The 26952-nt window shown below is 40.3% G+C and overlaps 1 protein-coding gene and 1 long non-coding RNA gene across 2 annotated transcripts in view; one reads left to right on the top strand and one right to left on the bottom strand.

The window, feature by feature from the left end:
• slc49a4 (solute carrier family 49 member 4) overlaps window positions 1-26952 on the top strand; it is a 51980-nt gene that overhangs the window by 8066 nt on the left and 16962 nt on the right. Inside the window, exons 3-7 of the mRNA XM_028022145.1 lie at window positions 6863-7134; window positions 8580-8709; window positions 13136-13244; window positions 17862-17929; window positions 23949-24076. Coding sequence (XP_027877946.1) covers window positions 6863-7134; window positions 8580-8709; window positions 13136-13244; window positions 17862-17929; window positions 23949-24076 — 707 coding nt within the window. The remainder of the gene's footprint in view (window positions 1-6862; window positions 7135-8579; window positions 8710-13135; window positions 13245-17861; window positions 17930-23948; window positions 24077-26952) is intronic.
• Window positions 817-4245, bottom strand: LOC114147636 (uncharacterized). Its single transcript, XR_003596092.1, has 2 exons — window positions 1796-4245; window positions 817-990 (listed from the first exon to the last, which is right to left on the bottom strand). It is a non-coding gene; the product is annotated as an uncharacterized LOC114147636 (long non-coding RNA).

Genomic DNA, 26952 nt, shown 5'->3' with positions numbered 1-26952 from the left:
GAAAATTGTTTCTGTTAAATGAATCATATCAGTTATACTTTGTAAAATATTTCCTATTAAGTGCTAATAAATAATATCTCACTTTGTGTCTCATTGGGGATTTGGTAAGAAAGCGGTTAATGAAGGGATTTGCTGTGCACAAAAAAACAGCTCATTTCAGTGCCACTTTATATAAAAAATATTGTTTCAAATAAATTCTTTAAAAGAAACAATTAAAATGCAGTAACTTAGGCGTCATACATTTTAATATATTTGTTTTTATATTTTAAAATATTTATTTGTCAAATTATATTATTTATTGACATGTTGACAGGCGTATCTGTTTTCTACGCTTAAAATAAAATAATTCTTCATAAAATGAAGCTTTCCTCATGAGACTGTTTTACATCAACTGTATCTTCAGTCAGAGGCTTGTTGAGATTCCCTGTAATACAGACTGCTACAGGTGCTCACAGCCGCCACCATCTACAACAACTCCTTTTAAGAATCTTCAATAATGAGTTTCAAAAACATTTACCTGAAGTATTTTTAATTAAATTGAAAATGAGCAGGTCCAGTTTCATTACTGCACCTGGACCATAAAACCCCCCCTCAGAAAACTCTCAACAAATTTAACAATTCTCTACTTTTCTCACACAGATTGGAGTGGAACAGCTCAGCAGTTTTCTGCTCACATATTTTTTAAACTCCGAAACTGTAGTGGATGACTCATAAAGAGGAAATTAATTATACAGAGACCGTTCTCCTTTCGAATGCACTCAGAGCTGGATTTTCGCAAAGCTTCCAACACAAGCTAAAACTTTTCATTTTTTCCTTCTTCTTCAGCGCAGCGTGCCTACGTCTTATCTGAGTCCAGCTACACAACACCATACATCATCCGTTGGCATCTGATGAGCCGAAGCTAAATAGCGCGCAGTCACAGCCGCCTGCTGTTTCCTTTGGCAGGAGTCGCCCTGCGCAGCCGTGACCTTCAGCTCTTTTGGAGTTTTCCTTCAAAGGGGAAAAACAAGAAAGCCCGGTGAAAGCCGAGACAACATTAATCACACCGCAAATGTTAGTGTGACACGGTTCAGATTCATTTGCATAATAAATGTAATAGGTCAGAGCTTGTGAAGCCATGTTTTAATGGATGACCTACTGCATTCTCGGAGGGAAAAAGAAAAGTCAAAGTATGCTGTAGCTACACGGACCACCAGTAGGTGTCAGTCTTTCCCTTGCATTAGGGGGGACTCGGCTTTGCTTTGTTATGTCGCTGTGGACTGTGCTGCCTCTCTTGTAGCCGCCACTTGTTTTGTATCAGACATATGGAGCTGAAATGACTTTGATTATGTGATGGAGGGGAAAAATAGACATTAAACATTCAAATAGCTGAAACTGGCTGGCCTACAAATTGTGAATGAGTTTTAAATCAAGGGCGTTACATGATCAGTCAAATCCCAGCAGGGACTTTTCCCGTTTCTGTGATCAGCCTTGTAGTTGAGAAACAATAACGTCCCTTAAACCCCCCCCCATCTCTGTTTGTTCCAGACTTCCAGACATCTTTTCATATTTGATAGGCTAGGCCCTTCTCTTTGTGATTTACCTTTTGATTTGCCTCTTTGTTTCATGTTTATAGGAATGTTTTAAGGGAATCAAAGGAAGCCGGGGGACGCTGACCGGTCTAACTTCCCTTCTCTGTCGTGTGTGTGTGTGTGTGTGTGTTTGTATGCAGAGCTGCTTAAAAAGATTTCAAAGACAAAGACAAATTTTGAACAAGATTCAGGGTTTGCATCAGTGGTCACTGATTAGACCTCACCGTGATTTGTTCTTACTCTCAGATGAAAAAGGTCAGCTTCTTTGACCTTTTCCATCTCCTTTGTTTTCAGACGTTCACTCATTCTCTTGCCATCTCCGGTCTCGCTCCGTCTATCTGTCTGGCATTAACATACAGAACAGCTGTGTGATTAGCGTAAATCAGGTGGATTCCACTTTCCCTCGCAGACTGTCTGATTGGCCACCAGACCCCTTTCCGCTGCTCTCGCAGGAGGCTCTTATATTACCCATGATTGCTGCGGTGCCATTTTCCACAGGAGAATTGGGTTGGCCTTTTTTTTTTGTTCATTTGGTTTTTTTTCTGAATTGGGTCCATAAGCTCTTGCAGACCAGAAGCAGTTGGGCTGATTTCGCAGAGGGGCAGGTTTCTTCTGTGTCTCGTTCTCAATCAAATTCGGCCTGACAGGGTTCATCGACTGTGATTAATCGTCACTTTTTGAAATGGCTACTCCATTTCTCCCCTCTTCCTTGCCTCAAACAGTGCAGCATCCTCAGCTGACCTCTAATTCGTCTTGTTTGTCACCATTTTTCTTCATCTGCTGTCATTCCGGAGACATTTTTGAGATCACATTCTTCCTGTGATTTAATAGACAGCAAGGGACCAAACTAAAAAAGATTTCACAATCTCTGCGGTCCTGAATGCTCTTTTCTTTTCCAAGTTGGCTAGCTGTTTGTTATTTTTGCTCCATCTACAGTTTGCAAATAATCTAATTTTTTTAATGGATTAGCTGTTTGGCAAGTAATCGTATTGTTAAAAGATGTATGCAGAAAAACAAGAGGAAATAATTCAGTTCATTTATGTAATGCAAGTTCACAGCAAATGTCAGCCTCCATTAAATGCAAGTACTAAGTAACAGAGTATAAGCAAAGTGTATTAATGTTCAGAAATAATAAAAAAATAAATCATGAAAGGCCTCATTATAGGATAAAGAATAGAAAAACATAATAAAAATTTAGACAAGAGACTAAAACGACACTAAATGAAAGAATTGCTGTTCAAACAAAATCATTGTGTGAAGAAGACGGCTTCTGCTGCTTTTTAATCGACAGAGGAAGTGGATTCCCAGGTGTTGGTGTCACAGATAAATCCTCTGACTTAAACATCTAGTGCAGCCATTGGCTTATCCAAATTACTGAGGCATGATTTAACAGAGGAGCCTATAAAACTGAGATATTGCTGGATCAATGGCTCCGTTTTATATTCATTTAGCTGGAGAAAATGGCCATTAAACCCTTTTTTTCTTCTTTTTAAAAAAAATTCCGACAGGCACTAAATTAACTTAGACAATTTATGAAACTCGGAATAACCGAGAGGAAAAAAAACAAAAAAAAGAAACAAAACAGTAGAGCTGGATGTCACCAGTGGATGTACACAGCGTAGGAAAAGAATAAGGCCCAGAACTGAAGCTTGAGGAACCCCACAACATGAGGCTTTCTGATGCGAACAGATTCAGATGAAGACTGTTTCTCAGATGTGATGCAGGGGTGTAGTTTATTTTTATAATCATGAACTGGACATTACTGGTCCAATTTATGCCATTGGCTTCTGAACACATAAGCACTTAAGCCTACTTTCTATGGGAATAAAAAGAAAACAAAGAGTGCACAAAGTCACTGTCTATAGCTTCATTACAAATAATTTATCTTATTCACGTCACACAAGTTTGATACAATAACACAAAAATCAATCTAAATTTAACTGGAAAAATTCCCAGACTGAGAAAAAGTAGTTATATTAGTACAATCTTAGAATCATCCAAACCAATCTAATCATAAGATTTATCAAAACAGAAAGTACATCACATTGATATGAACAGATGCTACTTTATTTTACTTGGAGTATCTTTCTTTCCTTATTTCAAAGATAAACCGATCCAGCAGGTTTATAATCATTAGCGGCATAAATCAAAGAGGTTTATGTCTGAATCTCAATAGAAAGAAAAAGGTGATGCACTTTCCAGCACTGAAAAACCTCGAAAGGGTTAAATCGTCGCAACCAAAGACGAAAGAGAAGGGAGTTCAGGTTCTAGTTCTAAAGAGTCAATTGGTTCTGTCGTTCTTAACAAAACACCTTATTTTTGTGAGGCTGTGTGAGCTCTGACTGAACCTACCTTTCCACATCTCTTGTGTTTGTTTCCCGATCACGAAAAGCCAAGTCTGCTTTGCCTGTTGAGTTTACAACAACAAAAAAATAACAGTGCAAGGCAGCTGGTCGTTGGTTCAGAGTCCTGAAACAGCTTTGTTCGAAGCGTTTCAAAGCAGCCACTCAGCAGTCTTGAGTGGGACAAAGTGACTCAGGTGGGGACGTTGGACTTTTAGCTTTTACACACTGAGAGCGTTAAGTAACACAGTCAGGAAAGTTACAGACGCAGAGTTCAAGGTTTGTCCTCCCTGAACTTAATATCCCCTGCCGTTTTTCTTTTTTCAAACTGCATCCCGTTTCATAAGTAGAAGGTTAACACTTAAAAATTTACATTATCATTTCTTTATATTTGAGATTTCCTGACTTAGTTTTTTGCCCGTTAATGTCTTTACTAGATTGCTGCAGCAAATGTTCCCAGCTTTATCAAAAGTGTTTTGTGAATGCAATAACTTTATTATTAATGATGAGCCAATCAATCAGCTATTAAAAGAAGTCAATGTTTTTAATAAAGATATTTGTTTTTTCCACGTTCAGTAAATGCATCAAAACTGAAAAGTCAACCGGTAGTCTTCACATTTGAAAACTGTTTTTTTTTTTTTTGTAGTGAACATTGCCAAATTTCTGCCTTTTAATTCAAAACGTCACGTGTAGTGATGAATTGTGGGTAATATACTTCACCAAGGTCCTCCTGGATGTGGGCTTAGCAAAAGTACGGAAATAGGACCCAAAAGGGACGGGGTGAAAGACGGATGTGGAAAACTGGGACCCACTACGCACTCAAACCCTTCAACACAAATGTGGATTTGAAGGACACAAGGGTGGAACGCGAGTGGAAATGCGAGTATTGGGACTGGAGCTATATGACTTATCATGGGGGCAATATTGGTAGTAAAAACTCTCTTTTATAGTTGTGAGATTTATAGAAATTGAGTGAGACTACTTCTTTTCGCTCAGTGGTTGCCCAAAGCAGGATGTGTAAATCCCTGATATATAGACTTATTGCCAAATGAATTGGTTTAATAAAGTTTATTGTACTCTTGATCGTGAAATTTCCATTCTGAAGGGAAACTTGCTGCATATTTTTGAGTCTTCAAAATCTCCACATAAGCATGAGATCTCCTCTCCTCGCCCTCTTTGTTTGCCATCATTTTCTCTCCCCTCCTTTCCCGCCTCAGTCCCCACTGAGCCACCTCAGACTGCTGTGAATGAACGGTGTCTTTACTGAGCTTAGAGACAATCAATCAGCCGTGAGCTGTCTCCAGCGGCTGGCTGTCTCAGTCAGACAGGTCCGGAGGGGGCTTAGGGTGGCGAGGGGCTCCGGTGGCATCGGTTGGGGGCGATATCTCACAATGCATCTGTCTCGCACAGTTGGGTCTCAAGGTACGAAAGTGCGACTGAAAGTTGGACTCAAGTTGCTAAACTAATCCCTGGAGATAATTACATCTTGCTTTTTTTATTCCTTCGCTTGCCATTTTTCTGTCAGACGCTCATAAACAAATAATTTACTGCATGTCTTCATTTGTTTACTTTATGTTTCATGAGTACACTGATGGAACGCCTTATGCCGTCTTTAACTTGGTTATTTATTAGTGGAACAGACATTGACAAATTTGTCGCCGTCTCAGGCGAAGATGTGTAACAAATACAAAAAGAAATTAGGTTTTTCTACTGTTACCTAATTTCACACTTAGCATGTCTTGGTGGGGGGGATCCTATAAATATTAAAGAAAAATAAATATTTTAGAAGGAAAGTAGCTAAAGATTGTTTCAATTTATGCTTAACTTTTCTTTCGGATTCTTCAATGTTTCTAGAAATGTCTAATTGGTATTTCGTGACTCTGCTGTCTTGAACCTAAAAAGATGAGCTGTCTCTGTGCTTCCTCATAAAGAGGATATACTGTAGATGTATCTTTCACAACTGTGAGTTTACACTAACTATAGTCACCAGTCATCACTATGTCTAAAATCTGCACTGTAACTCCCTATATGTTATTTTGAAAACAATAATTGACGACAAACTTATTGTATAGATCTTGTTGTTGCATGACCAAAAGCTTAAACTTTAAAGAATATATCTTGCCTTCTCACGCTCTGAAACTCAAAATCGGTTTTGTGAGTCTCTTCCAAAGGCTCTCCTCGATAGAATGAGACTATGTATGGCATCATAAGTACTTTTTAATACCAAGACATTTCAAATTTAACAAAGCTGTAGAAAAGAGAGCCGGCTAGAAACCATGGCCAATCCAGAGGGATGGTGCAAAGAGGATTGGTGAGAGATCTTCTTTACTGCTCAAACGTTACAAACTGTTCTGGCGAAGACTAATGGCCGTCCTATTTGCAAAAGACAGTACCCAGGGTGATGCAACTGTGCTTTTGTTAAAAAAAACTGTTGTTTCTTGCTGTAGGATTTCTACTTTTAAATAAATCTCTTCAAACAAATAGTTGGATTTCTTGGAAAATGACTGGATGTGTGCAACACGGCGATCACATAGAACTGTTTGGATGCAGTGTCTGGTTGTGCCGTGCCTATAAACTCTGCTTGTCGATAATATATTTGACCTGTTGGACAGACTTTCACAGCCTTCACTGACTGGATGTATGTTTGATGCTAAAGCTAAAACAGTGTGGACATTTTGATGAAAGAAAACAGTCAAGAGTTTAATGTAAACATAATTGATATCATCATTGGAATATTCATCTAAAGCAATTGATCAAAAATTTATATTGTGTGGCCCTATCTTTCATGCATATTTACCAGGTGTGCCAAGTAATGGGACAGTGAATGGGGATTAATTTTTTAAGGGAGCGAGTAAACAGTTTTACTCTATCTTTTAGCAGAAATGCATAATTTTTCTCTTTTTTTTTTTGCGTGGTTGAAATTACCATATTTTACCTTTTCTGTTACAGGGTAATACATGGAGGCCAGTTTCTAAACGGTCTGGCCGGGCCAACCATAATGAGCGCCGGGCCGTACCTCTCCACCACATGGTTCGCCCCCGACCAGAGAGCAACGGCAACAGCCGTGGCCTCTCTGTTCTCCTACCTGGGAGGCGCCGCGTCGTTCATAGTGGGACCTCTCATCGTTCCAGCTCCCAACGACTCCCAGACGGGCACCGCGTCTGCCGCACCGCCGTCCACCGCCTTCATCCGGAACAGAATCCAGCTGGTTATGTATGCAGGTGCGGGTGAAGAGCAAGAAACTCACAAAGGCACGCGCGATCGATGGCACATTATTTCGACATTGTGTCTGCGCCGTCAGGGGACAGAAATACAATCAGGCAACAGGGTTTCAAGAATCTTGCACAAAGAGCTCCAGCTATAATCCTCGTAACTGTGCCTCTGAAAAATAGCTTGCTGGGACTGTTATGCTTAACTGATTCAGAAAATTAAAAGGATGATGAAAAGAGAAACAAGTGTGCTGTAATAGACTGAAGCAGCGGCTTTGTTTAATCTAAGGTAGTGTTATTAATTTTTGAAGGACACAGCAGACGTAATTTATCCAATTGGAAGTTTTTGAAGGTCATGGAAAGGAAAGAGAGATTTCCTACTTGAGGTCCAACAGGGCAATATTTGTAGTTCACTCCTATGGAAGAGTGAAAAGAAATTATAAGAAGTCCCATTTGTAATTTGTCTCTAGCTACGTAGGGAGCAAAACAAACATGTGGATGAAGGCTAATTGGCAAGATGAGACCAGTATTAGACGTTTGGCCAACCAAAAAGAAAAAAAAACTGACCGCTGCACATCATCCTGAACAAGATGATCACTCAAGTTTCAGTGTCAAAGTCAAGCTGCAGTTTCAGACTAGATGACAAAGCAGGCAAATGTGACCCCATTTCCAAGGTTTTCGTGGGAGTCTGAACACCTCAAATCAGACTCCCACCCAAAGAGTCTGGGTGGGATCTATAAACAGTCTTTCTCTGGTGTGATCAGTCGTAAAAGCAAGCCAGTGTGTGAGTAGCAGACTGCAGGTCTGACAGGTGATGCTTATAATTTCCTACAAAAGGATGCGCTTTATTTATTAGCCGGTGACAAGTGATGTCAGTACGAGTAATCTAACTCGTTTCTATTTCAAATCCAGTAGTCGAACTGCAGTTACTTATCGAAATCACTTTGCGTTACTGTGTGTTACTATCTACTTTTGTAATTTCATTTTATTTCCTCTTCGCGTCTTGGGGAGTGACCCCCGTTTCTACGCGACAGTGTCAGCTGTCAATAAAGTAAGTTGATGTTTGAATGACAAAAACCTCAAAGTGTGGGACTACTTTTCCTTGCCACTGTCAAAAAAAACAAAAAACAACAACTTACATTTCACGCTTTCCTCCATGTTACAGTGACAGAAAAACAACATGGTAGTGCAGTTTTTCCGTCATTCTTAATCCCGAAAGCGTAAACCAGATTACGTCCCCAAGAGAAGTGGGTTGTAGTGTCAACCAGATGATATTGTCAGACACATTCATTTTAATGTCATGTCTTCTAGTCTACAATTTTATCTCAGTGAAGAGTCTTCAGAGGACTCTTCAGAAATGTCATGTTGACCTTTTTCTCTTTCTAAAAAAAAGTCACATTGTTGAGTGTCTTACTGTATCTGTAAAACTAACTTTCAGCGTCTCTGTGCTGTGGCAGAGTTGGTGGCGATCGGGGTGTTTTTCGTAGCCGTCCTGCTCTACTTCCCATCACGCCCACCCGTGCCCCCCAGTGTTGCCGCGGCTAGCCAGAGGCTCAGCTACAGGAGCAGCATCTGCAGACTCCTCAGGTAAAAGTCCTCATGCTCAGACGGCAAACACAGACCTACCCACACCTTGTCTGCAACATTTCGCTCTCCTAACCTGTGTTTGTGATTGTTGAGATCCATTCCCACAGAAACTGCTTTTCCAGTGCTGTATTGTTTCATGGCCTCATTTCAGTCAGGGGTCCGTGGGTGTTGGGGGGGTGGGGATGTTTTTGCAGAAGCTTCAAAGTTTTGTCCGCAGAGTCTGGCTTCTCGTTTGCAGATGCTAGGGGCTCCTGAAAAGAGCCAAGCAATGGATGGCGGCCATTGTTACCAAATCAAAGTTGTTATCAAAGAAACTCCCCTGCCCTCCCCCTAGATTCTTAACGGATGATAAAGTAGTTGCTATTTTATATAAGCATTATTCCCAAGAGACGCGTCTAATGTTCAGACAGAGATGGTCTATTAAGACAAGGCCCTGGAAGTCAGTGGCATCTATTTGTTGTTTGTCTATTTCCACCCACAAGAGACTCAAAGAGGAGGTAAAATTGAATCACACTTTATTATAATCCTGTGCACTCCCTTCCTACCCTCACCCCTCTCCCGTCTCTTCACACCATCACACTTTCCATCAAGGGCAAGTTTATCCCCCTGGGCCACCAGGAAGCAGCAGCGCCTGAGAATCAGTGCTTGGCTTGTTAAGGAATGACGCCCGCAGCAGTGGCCGGGGAATAAAGGCTGGAGAGAGAAGAAGACAAGCCGGGCGACGGCAGTCAGGGAGTTGGCTTAACTTTCTTGGCTGCATTTGTTCTCCTTGAGTAAGAAATCACTCCACTGTGGCGCCTGGATTTTCAGAGGCTTGTGACCAGCTCAGAGAGGCTCAGCGCCCTCCACTGTAGGAGTTCCTGTTGATAGATGACAGAGACCAAGCAGATAGAAACCCAGGGGGATGGTTCTGGACAGAGGTGTACACATTTACATGAGGTTACAAATGGGAACTCGAGGTTCTGCTGCAGTCACGATGGGTGGCCTGCCCATTCTGATTTTAGCTGATAACAATTTTTTATTTTTTTATTTTTGCAACTGGCATCGTCAGTCAGCAAATGGATTAACACACCCATGATTTCTGCCTCTTAAATGTTTCATGTTTTGCTTCATTATAACCATCAACTCCAATGCAGTCTGTATTGGGCATTTTGTAATAAAAAAACCCCCCAAAGGAATAGCCAAGTCAAGTTTGAACTTTGAGTTAAAATTGACTCTAAAAGTTGGTCATTCATTTGTATTTTGCCACATTTTCACTAAATCTAAACCTTTAGATTGTGACACAAAAAGCTAATGAAAGCTTTGGCTGTTCTTGTGTAGCTGAAGCTCAGTCAGATTGGATTGAGGCTTTTTATGAAGGTACGTCTCTAGTAGTTTGGTACATGTGGGGGAATTCTTGCCCATTCGTCTTTGCAAAATAGCAAAAGCTCACTGAGATTGGATTTATTATTTTCATTTAACTTTTACTTAACCAGGATAGAAACTTGGTGAGATTAAACATTGCATTTGTTTTGTACATGCGTTAAAAGGAATAGTTTCATTTGTTGCATGCCTTGAGAAAACTCCCATTGTAATTTTATGTTGTTTTCTTTCTATAATTGCTTTCCTTTTGCCACTTTTCCATAACATTAACACTTTAGAGAGCACAGCTTCTGCTGGTTTGAGATCTATGTCGAACTCCTGTTGGTAGGTTTGGTTGATCCTGCATTTGTACACGTTCACATTTTAAGTCTATTTTAAGCTGATCAAAATGTTAGACATAAATGACCATAAATTTACGATGAATGTTTTTCTTGGTCAGCCGTGGCGGGACAGCTATCCAGCAGCTGGAGTTACCGAGTTTGAATTTTGAAATGAAAAATGTAGGACTACACATAGTAACTTTGAAGGCAGGTGCTGCACAGCAGATCACTTAGTATTCCTGACACCTTCCCACTGATGTATCTGCTCATCCATTTACCCTGTCAAGATCTAAGCACACGCTAATGATCTTCAGCTTGATGTGAGCTTCCAGTTGCTCACATCTGCTTCCACAGCAGCCGCCTAATTAAAACCCTGGCTGTGTCTTCGCATTGTATATATATATATATATCTGTGTGTTTTTTCCCCATTTTTGCCTCTGGGAGATCAAACTCCACAGACCAAAAAGCATGAGTATTGATCATCCCTCCTTTCCGATCAGACACACTTTTAGCTTTGAAAGTTGTCGTCTTGATGCATTCGCCTCCAACCTGCTGGGCCAAGGACAAATGGCACTTAGCTGATGACACCCTCTTTTTGAGACCTCCTTGGAGACTCCTGCAGAGGTATTTCATCACTGCCAAAAACTGGAAAGTTAAAGCATACCTAGCATGTGCTTGCTTTCCTTTGGATGTCTATATAAGGTCATGTATAAAGATAAAGGTGCTTGGGTATTGATTTTATGCTGTTGTGGCAAGGTTAATGAAAAGGGTGCTCAGGAAGAAAAAGAAAAAAAAACCCACAGAGTGCTCCATCAGAGTGCTTTTATGATTGTCCTGCCACGCTGTCACCAAGGCCAAGGAGCCTCGTGTTGCTCGGGACGGAGCGTGCAATCTGCAGCAGGGAGAGAGCTGGAGTTTTCTGTTCACTGTTTTGAAGTGAAACAACATGCGAGGTCCACCATTGAAAGAAAGGAGTGCGCACATTTTCCCAAAAAGCTCGCTTTGTTCTCTGCTCAACATTTAAGCCACAGAGTCTTCCTTCTGCAAAGTACCGTTCAATAAATACTCGGGTTAGTATATATAAAATAAAAAAAAGTTAAAAGGGAAAAACTCTTCGAGCCTGCCGCCTGCTCTGCCAGCCTTGCCTCATTTGTCAACCGCTTAGTGTCTCTAATCGCATTGTTTGGGCCGAGTAGGTGGCTCTGATTTTTAAATTAGTTTGCCACCTCACTGGGTAAAGGTGATTAGATTTTTGTGTCCCCAGTGATTGTATTCAGGTGTCATATGAGTGGAGAGGTGCCACACGATCCGAAATAGGAAAGTGAAGTGGGCACACTTAAGCTATTAGGGAGTTGGTTTTGTTTTTCTCTGATGGCAAACAGCACAGAGTTTGTGTTAAATCCTGCAGCACGGTACTAGTAGTCTATCATGAGTAGTTTTATTTATTTTAATGAGATAGGAATAAGCCAAACCAAATCAATCCAATTTGTTTCTCTAGAAGGTCTTTATAATTTACCATCATGGTCAAATTACAATCACCAAAATGTCAAAGTGAAAATTTATTTTTTATAAAAAATAATGACAATTTGACAAAAACATGCAAAATAAAATAGTAAAATGATGTTGATCATGACTAATTTATAAACTAAATTAAATGGCACTGCTATTTGAACAATTTTCCTCTCTTTTGAGACAATCATTTGTTTTGTTTCAATAATGTCAGCTATACATGAGTCAAGGTAAAGTTCTTACGGTATGAAAACATTTAGTAAAAATACCAACGATTTAAGGTAACATTGGCAAAATATTTGAATAAAGATGATCATAGGATGATCTAATTGTGTTTATCTAAAAACTAAGAAAAACAAAGTTTATTCCTCCATATATTACAATTACAGTGATCTTATATGTAGCATGGATATCATATTTGAATTTAAAGCACACACATATAAAATATTGAATAAAGAATTGTATTTAAGTAAAATTTACTAGGTGTTTTATGGTGTTTGTTGTGGCAAATGTTATGTTTTCTCCTCCTGCCCCTACATTAGCGAGGCAGGCTGTTTGGTTGCTAGCTATTATTTTACAGCAGCATTTCCTTCATAAGAATGGCTAGAACTTCCTTAGTGTTGAAATCATTAGTTAGTGTTTTTAGCTGGGAGACATGTTTTCCTTTCTTAAAAGTTAGGGAAAACTAATTAGCATGCAATTTGGAAATTGCGAAGTAATAGGTGGGGGAGGGGCCATCCTGTGTTACTGTGAGCTCCATATAGTTGCAGTTTTCCAGTTCCTTCAGCTGTGTGTCTGGATTTTTAATTGACAAACGTTGAAACAACAGTAAAGGTTTGACAGAAAATTTCAAATTTTCTTTTTCTAAACTGTGGTTACTTAATAAAAATGTTGGTATACATTGATGCAGTTTACCATTACATACATAGAGCCTGATATTGTTGATTTTATTAAATTACTTCCATTCATGTTCCTTAATAGACAAACATTTAACAATGTAAAACTTTCAATTTTATATTTTGGTAACCAATACTTTTATGGGATACAAATACCATGAACTAGAACTCCAGCTCATTGACTCTTTGGATAGACCGTTTGTTTGTTTTTTTGCATACACTATATGGTTAAATACTTTTAGACACTGAAAATTAAATAATCAGTAATAGAAATGTGAATTTCAAGGGATTGTGAGCCCTTTGTGTTCAGGCTTGACTCGTTTTCCTTCTCGCCTTTAGTAACTTCCGTTTCCTGATGATTGCGTTGGCCTACGCGGTCCCTACAGGAGTGATCGGCGGCTGGTCTGGAGTCCTGGACATGGTTCTTACTCCGGCCAAAGTCAGCCAGGTAAGATCCAAATTATTACACGGTCCTTCTAAGTTTGAGCACAGAAAACATGTTGAGTTTAAACAGACAGTGATTTTTATGTGTCCTTTTGATTTGTGAGCCAAAGCGCACCATTTTTCATGTTTTTAAAATGTCAATTATTTAATAAAATAATAATAATAGCAGGGAAGTGTTTTTTTGTATGTTAGCCCTACATTTCCGCAGCTCCACAGTGTGTCCTCGTCTTAATTTTATTCCTGCTGGGTTATTTGTTCACATTTCTCAGACCTGTCAGATTGTCATCGTTGCTTTCCTGACGTTGCCAGAGTTTTGGACATGTTGAGTTAGGGACGGGGCTGTTGTGCAGCTCGGAGAAAAACACTCTGCATGATTTGTACCTCCCTACCTTCAACCCGTGTCAAAACAAGCATTATTTTGAGGTTCTCATCAGACAGGTGCTGCTTGTGGGGAATTTACACACAGGAGAGCAGAGGATGAGACATTTCTTGCCACACCTCTGCTTTGTGCCTCTCTCGGGAAACCGCAAAGAAGGATACAAGTTCGTTCCTAGATTTAATTTCCCCTCGAACTTATCAAAATCTTTTCATCAGTGCTCGTTAACGTTAGTGTTTTGAGTGAACTTTATTGCTGGAATTTGTGCATGTATTTCATTAAAGGCAAACGAGAGAGCAGAAGGGCGGAGGTTGCTAAAGTGAAGGAGAGGTATTGCAGTCAGGGGAAAACAAAATGTTTGTTTAGTGACAGTTTGGGGGTGTCTGAATGAATAAAAGATCATATTTAGACATCTTGTGCGAAACCCAATGTGGGCTTACATACTCCAACTACATTTCAACTCATCCTGTCTCTCTGTCGGTGAAAGCTTTAGAGATGTTGTTCAGATCCATAAACTATGCAGATAAAAGCACATCACATAGGCATCCTGTTAAACGGTAAAGGCATCGTGTCTGTCACCCTTCTTATTTTTAAGTGAAATTTATTTATGCTGCACTTCTAACATAGATGACTTTTCCTTCCTTGTGCCCACAGAAAAATCAGTGTCACAGAAAGCATTAGTATAAATATAAGAATAAAATGTTTTGCTGCTGTAGGAATAATTATTGCTTTCAGTTTGAAATAAAAGTATTTAGACTGTGTCACACATTTCTTGTGTGTAAATGCCATAATGGGGTTAAACTCTGGTTTTTTCACTCTCAGACCAGTCCACGAATCCAGCACACACTCCACACAAGCAGGTGTGTGACCTTGCATTTGATTTGGCAGCTTTCCTTGAAGTATGTCCATTAGTTATTTAATCAATCTTTTTTCTAATTTAACACCAGATAACACGGGAGCTACTGCTGCTGGATGTTTTTCATATGTGTACGTTTTGATTGTATCTAAAAAACATAAATAAAACGGGCCGCATCATTTTGTCCAAAATCTCCTGTAGATGTAAAACACACGTATCGACTTCAAGGCCGGAGAGAAATGGTGACAAAGTAGCTCTGGTCTCCCTGCTGTCATCCTGAGATGCCAGTTAGACCTGGAAATGCACCCAAACAGATTAACAAGTTGCATAAATTGATTCTGCAAGCGATAAGCACAGGCGCAAAGGCAAAAAAAAAAAGAAGAAAAAGTCTCGCTGGCTGGTAGATGGTACGCCAAGAGGGATGTGAGAACCCAGAAAATTAATAACAAACATGTTTTTTTTGTTGTTTTGTTTTAGTCTCACAAGTAGCTGCTGTCTTACATGAACATGAGCAAGATTTTCAGAAGGAGCTAAGGTGTTTGGAGAGTATACTAGTCTCTCAACAAGCGTGGTTTTTCACAAATCGTGTAGCCATTAATTAAAAAATTGCTCCTTTTTTACTTCATCCATCAGCTTATTCCCTGCAGCTACACTGGCAATGCCTCACCTTGCTAAATCAAATCATTTTAGCCAGGTTTTTGCAGGTAATGGACATACAGTGAACACCTGATATTCATGGGCTTTAGGGGCCACAACAAATACTTGAGACCCCCTTATAACTGCCTGTTTTAATAGCTCAAACACCAAATATACCTCATTGTGTCAACACTCACAGTAGACACTATCACAGAAGCTAAAGCCTGGTTCAGACGGTGAGACTTTTATGGCAGATTTAGACCTGATCTTCCCCTTCTGACATCTTGGCATGCTCTGATTGTCGTGACTACTCTAAAGAAATTCCTGCTGTGTGTGGTGTGTGCTAAGAGTGATCTAGGCTGCTCAAAAGAACATCGGGACATGTGGCCTGAAGCCAATCAGAAAGCGATGTGATGGAAACACCTCGCTTCAAAATACAAGATACAGAAGACAAAACGTTCTGCCATGGCATACCAAAAAGTCAGATGAACTTTGGAGACATCGTTTTCTACTGTCTTTTCTCTTGATAAAAACAGTCCTCAAGCTATCCCCATTGCTTCTTCTTCGTCGGCCATGTTTATTTGAATGTTTGTGAGTGAAATCTGTTTGTTGTCTTTGTCGTACTCGGCGTAGGACTAAACCTGTTCTGTCGATGATATTTATATCGTCATATGGGAGGTCTCTCAGGTTTTGAAAATCACCAGACAATTTCAAGTCTTGCTGTGTGAACCAGGCATCACCTCTCGGCACAATGATTGCCGCTTCCCGATTGGCTGCTTTGTAAACGCCAGCCGATTAGCCTTTCAAGCAGGTTTGCGACTCCCAAGCTGCATTTTCTTTTGAATATTTTCGACATCTTCCATGGAAAAATCCCCGAATGGGCAAATTTTCCACATAATTTGGAGTTGCATTGCACACAAAAAAAAAAAATCCATGAATAGGTTGGGGTCTACTGTATACCATGCCTACAGGTGTGTATCATCATAGGACATAAATACACGCAAGGTGTATTTATAAGACTGTTAAGGGGGTACTAAAATGGGCATTAATAAGGATAGCCACAGTTTTCACTTTCAAAGCGTTTTGTTTTTTTTGTCTGTGCGTGTGAAAGCCCTCATTAAAGCACAAAATAATGTGTAAAGTGACAATGCTTGCTCGCGTACTAAAGGATTAGTATACTGAAGGTTTTTTTCTTTTGTAAAAGCATTGGAAAGTATGCAGGATCTGTGTATGGGGAAATCTGTGAAACCTGTCGACAGGCCCATTGAGCGCGAACGTCCCGTCACCATAACGACTACGTTTCAGGAAACAGGTGCTCCACTTTGCTCATCAGTCATCTGCTTTCACTGCTTTAATGGATATGCATTTTTAATTCAAGCACCCAGAACACTGATCCAATGTGTCTAAGCTTCTTTTAGGTTAATTACCTCGTTTTGTTTCCCCTTGGAATCGTTCTCCAAACCACTTTCCAAGGTCCAATTTGACCAGAATGCAGAAGCCGCCTTTTCTTCCGAGTTCAACCGCTAAATCTGACGTGTGGCTTTTCAAGATTACATGAAGCCGTTAGGAGAACGAATGTGCCGTCGAAATAGAGCTGATAGTAATATTTGTTTTGACTTTTGGTTTGAATAGATTATTGAGAGAGCAAATTAAAGACAACAAAGATGAAAACCGGTGTAAAGCCTGGAGCCTTAGATTTACCTTTTTATAGCAGCAGTCGTCTGAAGCTTATTAACACACTTTAAATATAGCAAAGATGATTAGGCGTCAAATCTGCCCTTTCTAAGTTTTCCAAGGCACTAAGAATACCGCGGTTAATTAACTCTGCATCCGCTCGTGGTGCACGACAATTCAGATTTAGGAATTGGAATATCTTAGGAGCTTATCTATGTTTCGCTTCCTCAATAAGAGCAAATGTTAAAAAAATAAATAAATCTTGCTATTGTGCTGCACAAGCTTGCATTGACAAATATTGGATATTCATTGAACCCAAATGTTTGGTTGTAATTCTCCTGATTAAAATGTTTCTTTTTGGATCTTTGCTACACGTCTGCGTTGGAAGATGCAGTTGCGTTTTGAGAAACCTGGTCCTCCAAAGGACAGTCCACAGGAAGTCATTTACATCAAGCATAATGGCATTCAGGCATTCATCACTCACTACGCCAAAACACATTTTATGTTCAATAACTTTGGCAGTACACTTTTATTTATTATTGCCTTCGGTGACACTTGGGCACAGAGGATGATTAAGCAAAAAGCGCCGGATCCTTATTTTGACTCTGTTCCCTCGCTGCGTCGTCCTCCATCTGGTCGGATTTGGTGAGAAGTGAGTTATTGCCCCGGGGAGGCTGCTGGCACTTGCTTGTTTTCATCTGGGTGCCTCGCCCTTATTGGTTGTGTGTTTGTGTGTAGGTTTGCAACACATGCAGCATTTTACCTGCCATTGATTCTCCGACAGTCCCCTGGCCATAACATCCTGTCTCCTGACTTTGAGCAAATGCTCCAGCGTTGGCTTCCATTCCTCTAAATAGAAGCGGGACAACAATCCTTTATACACACACACACACACACACACACACACACACACACACACCCCTGTCAGACTAGGCAATTTAGCTGACATGGTGACTGAAAGGTCTCAGTAGGCTTCAAACACTTAGTGCTTGCTCTCTGTCTTGCTCTGTCCTCCCTCTCTTACCTTCTCTTTTAACCCACTGTTCAATTTCTTTTTGTCTTTTTTTTTTTGCTTGCAGATGAATGCAGGCTGGATTGGTTTCTGGTCTATTGTTGGCGGGTGTGTGTTTGGAATAGGAATGGCCAGGTAAGTTAAACACTGCTACGTTTACTGTACATCACACCAAGTTAAACCTGTTAATTCGTGTTCAATTCAACACAATCCACCAGATTTCGACATCTGATTCAGCAACAAGGCTAACCAATTTAGCCTGTAGAACTGAACAAACAAGTCAAGACTTCTGAGTATGATTAAGTATGATTATACAATATGACTAGAGTGTGTGATAGACTCTCTAATTTTCAACACGGAGACTCTTTCGGTACTCTTCTCTATTAACACTTTAAATTATAGTTCTTAAATGGAAGGAAAAGGTTTTTGAGGTTTTTGTTCTTAAATCTGTAATGTGTAGCATAAATCTCTTTCCACATCTGGAGACTGATATTTGTGCCAATGTGTCTTGCAAAAACGGTTCAACCTCTTTCTAATTTTACCAAGAGCATCAATGAACTGGAGTTTTCAAGCTCTACCACAGATTCGCCACCAGACTTTTACTGAGCCACATGAATTCATATTAAACTAAACCAATCCATTGTAGCTACATCAGTGTTGTTGTCCTGGATCATCTTCTTCTGAATGTGTTCTGTCTCCCCTATGTGGCTTGTAGCAACCTGCAAATCTGACTTCTGCTGCCTTCTTTTAAACAAAAACTTCCTTCTTGTAATTCTTCCAGTATGATCAGATTTGTGGAGCGGTAGCTTTGTTAAAAGATTCTTTAGTCTGAGCCATCGAGCCCTACAGCTCTTTTAGAGTTACAACAGACTACAACGAGGGGAAGCAGCACCACAGAAAACGATGTAGTAGGTATGCCGGGCCAATCGGTGGCGCTGTAACACTGGCAGAGAACGACACAAACAGCAAGTGGCGCCATTTTTGATACCGTACTTGTGAGAATGAGGTGCATGCAGGACAGAGACTTCATTGTTGTAAAGAAAAACATGAAGGCAGCGGATACACCTGGAGCTGTTTGTTTGAACGGACCTTAGATTAACTTTTGCCTTAATTTATAATTAGTTGATTTCTGAATTCAATTGTAAGATAAAAAAAACCCAAAAAACTTTCTCTCCTACTACACCCGTCTGCACTTCTCTGTGTTGGTCTGTCACATAAAATAGTTTAGTTCACATTTGTAACATGCGATTGTGAAAGAAATATGTCTGAATACTTCTGCAAGGCACTGCATGCACATTCTTCTCATCTACACTACCAGACTTTAACAGCAAGTGTCAAAACGAACGCGGTCTGCAAAAGCAACCCTTTGCAGACTCGCGAGACAACCGGCCTCTAACATATCTGATTTTTAAATGGCAGTTCAGTTTGTGTATTAAGCTAATACAAGCCAGCTCAGTAGAAACTTGATGGAGCCACTGAGGCATTAAATTAGAAAATAAGCATTCACTGTAACACCTCATTAACAGCTGCGCTCCTTACTTGCAGCTCAGTTGCACACACATTCTGTGTCTAATCCTCAATGTCGTGCTGTGTCAGTTATTCAGAAGAAAAGGTCGTCTACAGCGAAAAGAGGATGCAGGCTTGTTCCCTCTGAAAGACGCGCTTTATACACATGAGGAAAGTCACCAGTTGCTGTTGGTGAACTATAAAGCGCGCAGTTGTTTTAGATCAGACCTTGCTAGACTGGGAATTGGGGTTTGGTGTTAAATTTTCTCTAAAATATAAAGGAGGCCATCCAAACGTGAAACGGTAGCGACAGAAATAGACGGCAACAAAGTGGATTTCAATTTAGGAGGCAAGATAAGATGGCAAACATACAAATTCATCTTTCAAAACATCTGCGAGTCTAACATATATGACAGCTGACAGACTGTCAAAACAGTATGGAAGTATAAAAGGCGGTTGTCAGTGAGGTGTCATCTGAAGACGTATTCAAGACGTATTCGTGTTCTTTGCGGGAGCCTCGGCTGTCACTATGCTGCCTAACCAGTGAGATGAGCCACTTCTCTTCCCGCACTTTAGCAGCATTATTTATAACATCAGTCGTAACCGATAAGGCCCATGTGAAGAACAGTGGAGCGTCCACTTGAACTTAACAAAGAGGATCTGTCTCTTTTGTTTCCCCCCTCGTGTCATCTGCTCTCTTTTTTTTTTTTAATACAAGAGCCGAGAGCCCAGTGACAAAAGAGAGAGTGGAATTGATGCTGATGCAAGTACCCCCTCCGCTGATGGATAGAGAGCCACGCGGTGAAGACAAAGCGTGGAGTCTGCAAAAGACGGAGGGGGGAAAAACTGGTTCAGGCTCTGATGGATGCGGGCCGACGGCCAATCGTCGCTTCCGGGCAGTTCTGGTGTTTTCTTTAGGCCGTAATCAGGGAAATGAACCCGTTGCTCTCCCGCCTCCCCCTCCCCGATCTTAATCAATATGGCCGTTTGCAGCACGAGATGAAAGCATTTGGTTGTAAACAAAACTGATAAATTGTGGTGTAGATTATGCATTCTGAGAGTCAGGGGAGGGAATAATTCCTCTCTCTCGTTGGAAATGATTTTTGGCTTTGGCAATTATCCCGTCGCTTCTTTCGCTGGAAAAATGTATTGAACAGGAATGGAATCATAGTAATGAGGTTTATTAATCTTCCAACAACTCAAATATATATATATGTATATTTACACTGGCAATTTTTTAAAATTACATTTTAATTTGGATTTGAGGTTAAAAAAAAAGTCTTTTTTTTTGTATTGGGAATTTTTTTGTCTTAAGGTATCATTCTGAAGAAGAATGAGAAAACAGCATAAAAATTAGACTTTAGTTTATACAACCACATGTAGTGGGAAAAGGTTGTTGCTGTGTAGTGCAACCCATCCACACGCAGCGACCATTTAACCACACTCACTGAACTTATGACACGTGAAGCGATGAAGGAAAGCGAAATATGATTAAAGAGCTGAATTGCAGTTTTAGTGTCTTTTTATCACAAGAATCTGGTGTTCTCTTTATCCATATCAGCGCTCACTGGGACTGTGTTTAGAAAGTAACCTCGACGATGCGATTTGACAACTCTTTGATTTTAAAACAGTTTTGCAAGAGCTGTTTCACATAAGATGAACCAAATAGGAACTAAATAGAATTTTTATTTCTTCGCTGACTTCCTTTGTTCATCCTCTTGTATCCAAATATGAGCTTTGATTTATATTTATTTATTGTCTGATCTTGTCATCTTGCTACAATAAACGATCGCTTAATACATTCTTTTAAAATCGTGTTTTCTTTCCACTCGCAGCCTTATTGTAGCATGGTTACAATGTAACTTAAAGTTATTATACAGCCCCTGCAAAGATATTTATACCCTGTAAAAGTTTAGAAGAAGTTCATAGCAGGGTTAGATTCTAGAAAATATCCCAAGCTTTGGAGATTTCACGCAACAGTCTGTAATCCAGTTCATCATAAAAGATCATTGGCAGCTACAGCGAAAGCCATTAATCTGTTTTTAATCCTGGATTAAAAGCAGATTAAAATCCTGGTTGAAGCAATCAACACCTTGTTCCTGAAGCAAGGTGTTCGGGAACACAGAGCTCAGCATTTACCTACAAATTGGCTCTTTCCAGTGGGCGCTCTCACGACGGCGTTTGTTAAACCAGCCGCAGTCCGAGTCTTCGCGCCTGTCATGAAACACACACGGCAGAAAAACTAGTATCTGTTCGTCAGCTGATGGGTTCAAAGATCCATGCTGCGCCCTTTTCTTTTCTTTCTTAAACGAATCAAAGAATGTGGAAAGAACAACTTAACGAGCTTCAGCAATTATCCTCCCATTACAATTCCCAAGAGAGGCAGAAAAGCAAACCAGGTAATTTTCCTGCACGTCACGGAGGCCTGAGGTGCGCAAATCTCCAGCTTGATGAGATGATACAGAGCAAATACAAATGATGATCAGCTTCGGCCTAATAGGCTTTGCCTGTAACCAGGGACGATTTGTGATTGCGTGTTGGTCATCGTATTATTCTATCTGTGCTTGCCACGCTCAAACTACGGACAGGCCTGAACAATAATATCATCGCCTGCATGCACTGGAGAGCAGAAAATGCAATTTGATTCGACGCTACTTAGATGAGCTTGTGTTTATTGGTAATGAAATCTGTTACAAAGATGGAAAATACTGACTTTTATTTTGAATATTGCCTCACAGATTTAAGTCGCCTAATTTACCAAATGGCATTTGGTAAATTTGTCTCTCTCTCATGTCTCTCTCATGTGAGAGACAAAGTTTTAACAATATTTTTTACGTTTTAAAAGAATTTAGAGTCCTCTGTTTTTTAATTTTTTTTACAGGCTTTGCAAATCCTGTACTGTGTTTTGACAAATCTGCGATCAGTGTAGAATATTCCAGCCTTAAGCATTGTATTTATTGCATTTTTTATGACTAATACTATGTTGCTCCTGATTCCAAAGAATGTTGAAACGGCCTGCTTTCTGTTTACATATCTTGACTTTGTTTTAAATAATCTCTGACGTAGAATTATTTAGTTCAGGTTTGATTAGTCCAGTTATGGGCTTACGGCTAGCTGCTAGCCGCTAACAACTCCACTATTAAGTTACCATTAGCTTTACAGCTTCCCACTGGAAAAGCTGCTGTCACCCTGTTTTCTGTTTTAGCATTTTAACTCAATTCAGCTTATTTATATTTCACCAATTCACAACATGTCATCTCAAGCTACTTCCCAAAAAAGTTAATTCAGTCCAGTCATACATAGATTCTGATTATCAAACACTGCAGTCAAGTTTATCATTCAAATTAGTTAAGAACATTTTCTATCAGGGGAAACCCAGCAGGTTGCATCGAGTCCTTGACTCCTCTTTGAACCCTCAAGTTCAGCTGACATTTAGCAAAAGCAGTAACAAACATCTTTATTGAGTGTACTCTGGGACTAGATGGGGAACTATTTGAGAAAAGCTGCTTGGTGTGAATAAACGAGCCGATTGGAATTCATACAGCTCGGTCGTCGGTGATCTTCTCCGCAAAAGAGTCGAGAGGCTTTTGCGGGGCGCGGGGGGAAATGTTTTCGCACATCTCTGGCACCAGAAGTGCGTGAAGAGCTGTGGATGCGAGCCAGCCTCTGGCAGATGGCGACTGCAGATTTTAGCGGTGCGACTCTGGGCTAGGAACAGAGATCCATGTGTTTTGGCAAGTGCAGGACCATGAACGCCTCATTCGGTGTTTCGTCAGGTTACGCTCTGTGGCCTGTCACGGCGATCCGTCGAAGCATTCACACGTTTCTCTTGTCCCGCGAACACAGAACTAATTTGTCAGCGTATAGAACGCATAAAAGGCATTAGTCTTGTAAAAATGCCACGGCGGAGCACAATGTGTCTCTCAACGCAAAGGCTGTTTTCTGTCATCCCCTCGCTTTCAACTCATTGACAGAACTCCACCACCCAGCCGAACCGATCAATCACTCGCAGCAGGTTCTTTTATTCTCGTATCGGGTTGCTTGTCAGGCTCAGCCCTCTTTTCTTCTGCATCTCGTCTGTGACCAACGAAATGAAAGCAATTAGTGCCTGTCTTTGCTACAGGCAAATCCAGCCTCATCTAATCTTCCTCAAGCATACATATGTATACCCAGAGGTAAAGAGAGGGCCAGCTGAAATGAATTTAGACGGGGCTGCGGAAAAAAGTCTGGAAACTTAAAGGATCTCTTTGTAAATATGGCCCAGTGGTTTCCCTTCCACACTATAATATGCTGCGTGTCTTGAGTTTGCCTGCTCAGTTGGTGAGACAAATTGAATCAACTCGACGCGTTTTGTCTCCCAGTCTAATGAGAAGTAGAACTGACGCACTCAGAAACAAGTGGGAGATGGAAATGATCTATCCTTCCTGTGAAACAGTGCGTGTGCTCTGTAATATATTTTGACACTCGTCACAGAGGAACCTGAGTTGCTGAAAAATTGCGTCGCATCATCTTGTGTTTGTGAAGGATGCGTCTTGTTTCCGGAGCAGCTATCTTTTAATCTCGTCAGCTTGTATGTATCTTTGAATTTTTACGCAACAGGGAGTTTTATTGTTGTTTTCCACCCTCCTTGCCTTTTTCTGAACCTCAGATTTGCAGACTCCATCCGTGGGATGCTGAAGCTGATTCTGGTGCTGATGCTGGCAGGAGCCTCGCTGTCCTCGACATGGTTTACGCTCACCTGTTTGAGCACAATTACCCACCTCCCGGTTACTGCAGGTAGGCCCGCCGTCAAGGTGACTCTCAGATTTTTTCTTTTTTTTCCAGTCACTGAAGCTTAGTCACATGTTCCACCCTGTAGTCACTGTCTCATTGTGCGTGTTGGAGTACAAAGTCAAAATGATTAAAGGAAGTAGGTGTGACAAGCCGAGCTATCAATCAATTCACATCAGCGATAACATGGGATGTTAGTGGATTTAGCTCCCCTTCCCTAAGCCATCTAATAAGCATATAATCATGTATTTCTAAACCACAGATTGTAATCACGATCGTCCATCATCATTCTCCCAGCCCCTGGAACCGCTCTCTCTCTAGCTCATGTCCTTTTATACACTGGCAGCCTGATGCAGCCAGCTCCCAGTCTCATTTGTCTGGCATCGTACCTAAGAGGGCAGCAAGACATTGCGATGTGACACCTAGCATGCCTTTCTCTCTTCACAAGGACTTTACATTGACTTTAATTCAATTTTCATTCATTTCTATAACCTGGACCCTTACACTAAACTTAACCATTACCAGCACATGCTTAAACTTAAGCCTAACCTAAACTCAGTTCACACCTTAGTCTTAACCCTTAACTTTAACTAAAACCATAACCCCTATCACAGGGAGGTCCACAGCATTAGGATTAGGGCTGTTGTAAACAAATATTTTAGTAATCTAATAATCTATCAATTATTCTTACGATTAATCGAGTAATTGGATAAAAAAAAGATACAGTAAAAACATCTAACATAACAGCAGTATTACTACCGCATATCAACATCAGTCCAATTTTTCATATTTGAGCATCCCTAACAGTTACTTTTTTGTAGTTTAGAAAATTAACCTGTAACAATAATAGCTCACTTTCTAAGTTAACCTGAAGAAAAGTTAGACAAAAATCTGAAATTATATTCAACTCAATAATAAAGAGGCAGGCTCACAAATACACTTATAAAAATGTCTATGATCCAACTTTTTGTTTATGTATTCATCTGCAGTGAATTTAATAGATGAACTCTCACCTTGCCCAGACATTTATAGCTCTTGTGTTTATGTTAGCGACGGGATTTGACATCTTCGTTCGTCACACAGAAACTCGTCTACCAGCTACGTGTCACCAAGATGAGCTCCACCACCCATTTGTTGAGACCGGGATGATATGAGATAAATGTTCTGGTTCGTCTGTAAAGCTACACTTACGTTAATGATCTAATGCACAGCCGCCCGCAGTGTTCATTCTTTCCACTCACCTGTATAAATACACCTGCAGCGCTGTTCCCCACTGTTCGCTCTGAACTAACCACGAGGCAGCAGCTCTGGGAGGAAAAAAGCTGCCGTACTCCAGGCATCTCGCCAGTCATTTTAAGGATGCTTATTGGTCCCCCGAAAAACGATAAAGACCCAGACATAATCATCAATCAATAAAATCCTCCCAGGCCGGACTTTAAAACTGGACGTTATGCTGCTAACACTTATCTTCCGTCAACAACTCAGGCGGAAGTGAGAGCACTGCACAATGCAAGTAATACCTCGGCCGGAACACGGTGCACTAAATAATAAAACATAACTTAACGAAGCTTCGAGGTAGATACATTTTCCGTAAGAAATTTTAATAATCGAGGTACTCGAATCACTCGAGGAATCATTTCAGCCCTAATTAGGACTAGGCTTTGGTTCCAATAAGGACCATTGGTCTTCAGAAGGATAGTAAATATGCCAGAAATAGAACTAAGAAGAATAGCTTCTTAGAACTATAAGAAAGTACACACACACAAGTTTCAGGGTTTTCTTCAGTGTATTATCAGCCTGGCGGGCCAGTAACAGTAAAGACACCAGTAACAGTAAAGACATTTTTTAAACACTCAAACATGGTAGCGTTACCCAGCTCCCCCTACCACCAGGCTTAGCAGGTTTTCTGGAGGAAACCCTGAGTTTGTATTTCTGCCCATGTTAGAACTTTGTATTGACTTTCATTCATTTTAGTGACTGTATTTATGTCTAACCCAGACATTTTCCTTGACCTTAACTAATACTAAATCATTCTTAACCCCAACCTTAACCAAACTTAATTCACACCATACCTCTAAACCTAACATCTAACACCGAATTAGACCCTTGGGTCTTCAGAGGGTTAGTAAATATGTCAGAAATAGAATACCTAAACAAGTACACCCCTACACACACGCAAACACAAAGAAGCTAATGCATTCCGTTGAAAAGGAAGTATCATATTTTACAACCAGAAAACATCCCATTCATCAACATATAAAACATAAATTAATCACAATTGGGCATTTCACAGTTTTTCAAGCAGAAACATAAAAGGGATGTTAAAACACATTTTTCTGACACAAAAGCATTTGTTCTCTCACCCATCACTTATAGATGATGTGGCATCTGGAACCACAGAGCATGGAAGCGTATTTGTAATCCAAAAATCACTTCTCATTCTAAAGGAAATGAGGTAAACTGATTGATGGTCGAGGGTTATAGATATGCAAGGAGTCTATGTTTACAGTATAGCAGACGCAAGATTGATCTAATAAAGTGAGTCAAGCAATTCAGATATCTCCAAATATCCCTTTTCTCTAGAGTGACACTTCCCTGGTACATGTAGGCAAGTAGTATATCCATGTGGTATGCCTAATATGCCAGGCGAAAAGAAAAAAAAATATTCGGTGGGGCTCCTTACAGCAGAATAAAAAGGAGAGTGCGCACTTCTTTTCTCCAAAATTCACCAAAGTACATTGATTAGTTTTGTCATATTGGACCACTTAGGAGGATGGAATTACCCCAAAAGCAATATTTCTGTTGGAAACATTATTGCCCCAATTGCTAGAAAAAAAATGAAAAGTTAGCAACAACTCAAGGCTAATGGACAAGATCATGTC

Source organism: Xiphophorus couchianus, chromosome 7, assembly GCF_001444195.1.
Source record: "Xiphophorus couchianus chromosome 7, X_couchianus-1.0, whole genome shotgun sequence".
NCBI classification, from domain to species: Eukaryota; Metazoa; Chordata; class Actinopteri; order Cyprinodontiformes; family Poeciliidae; genus Xiphophorus; species Xiphophorus couchianus.
The sequence above is the reverse complement of the archived record's forward strand: the minus strand, read 5'-3'. Positions and strand labels throughout refer to the sequence as shown.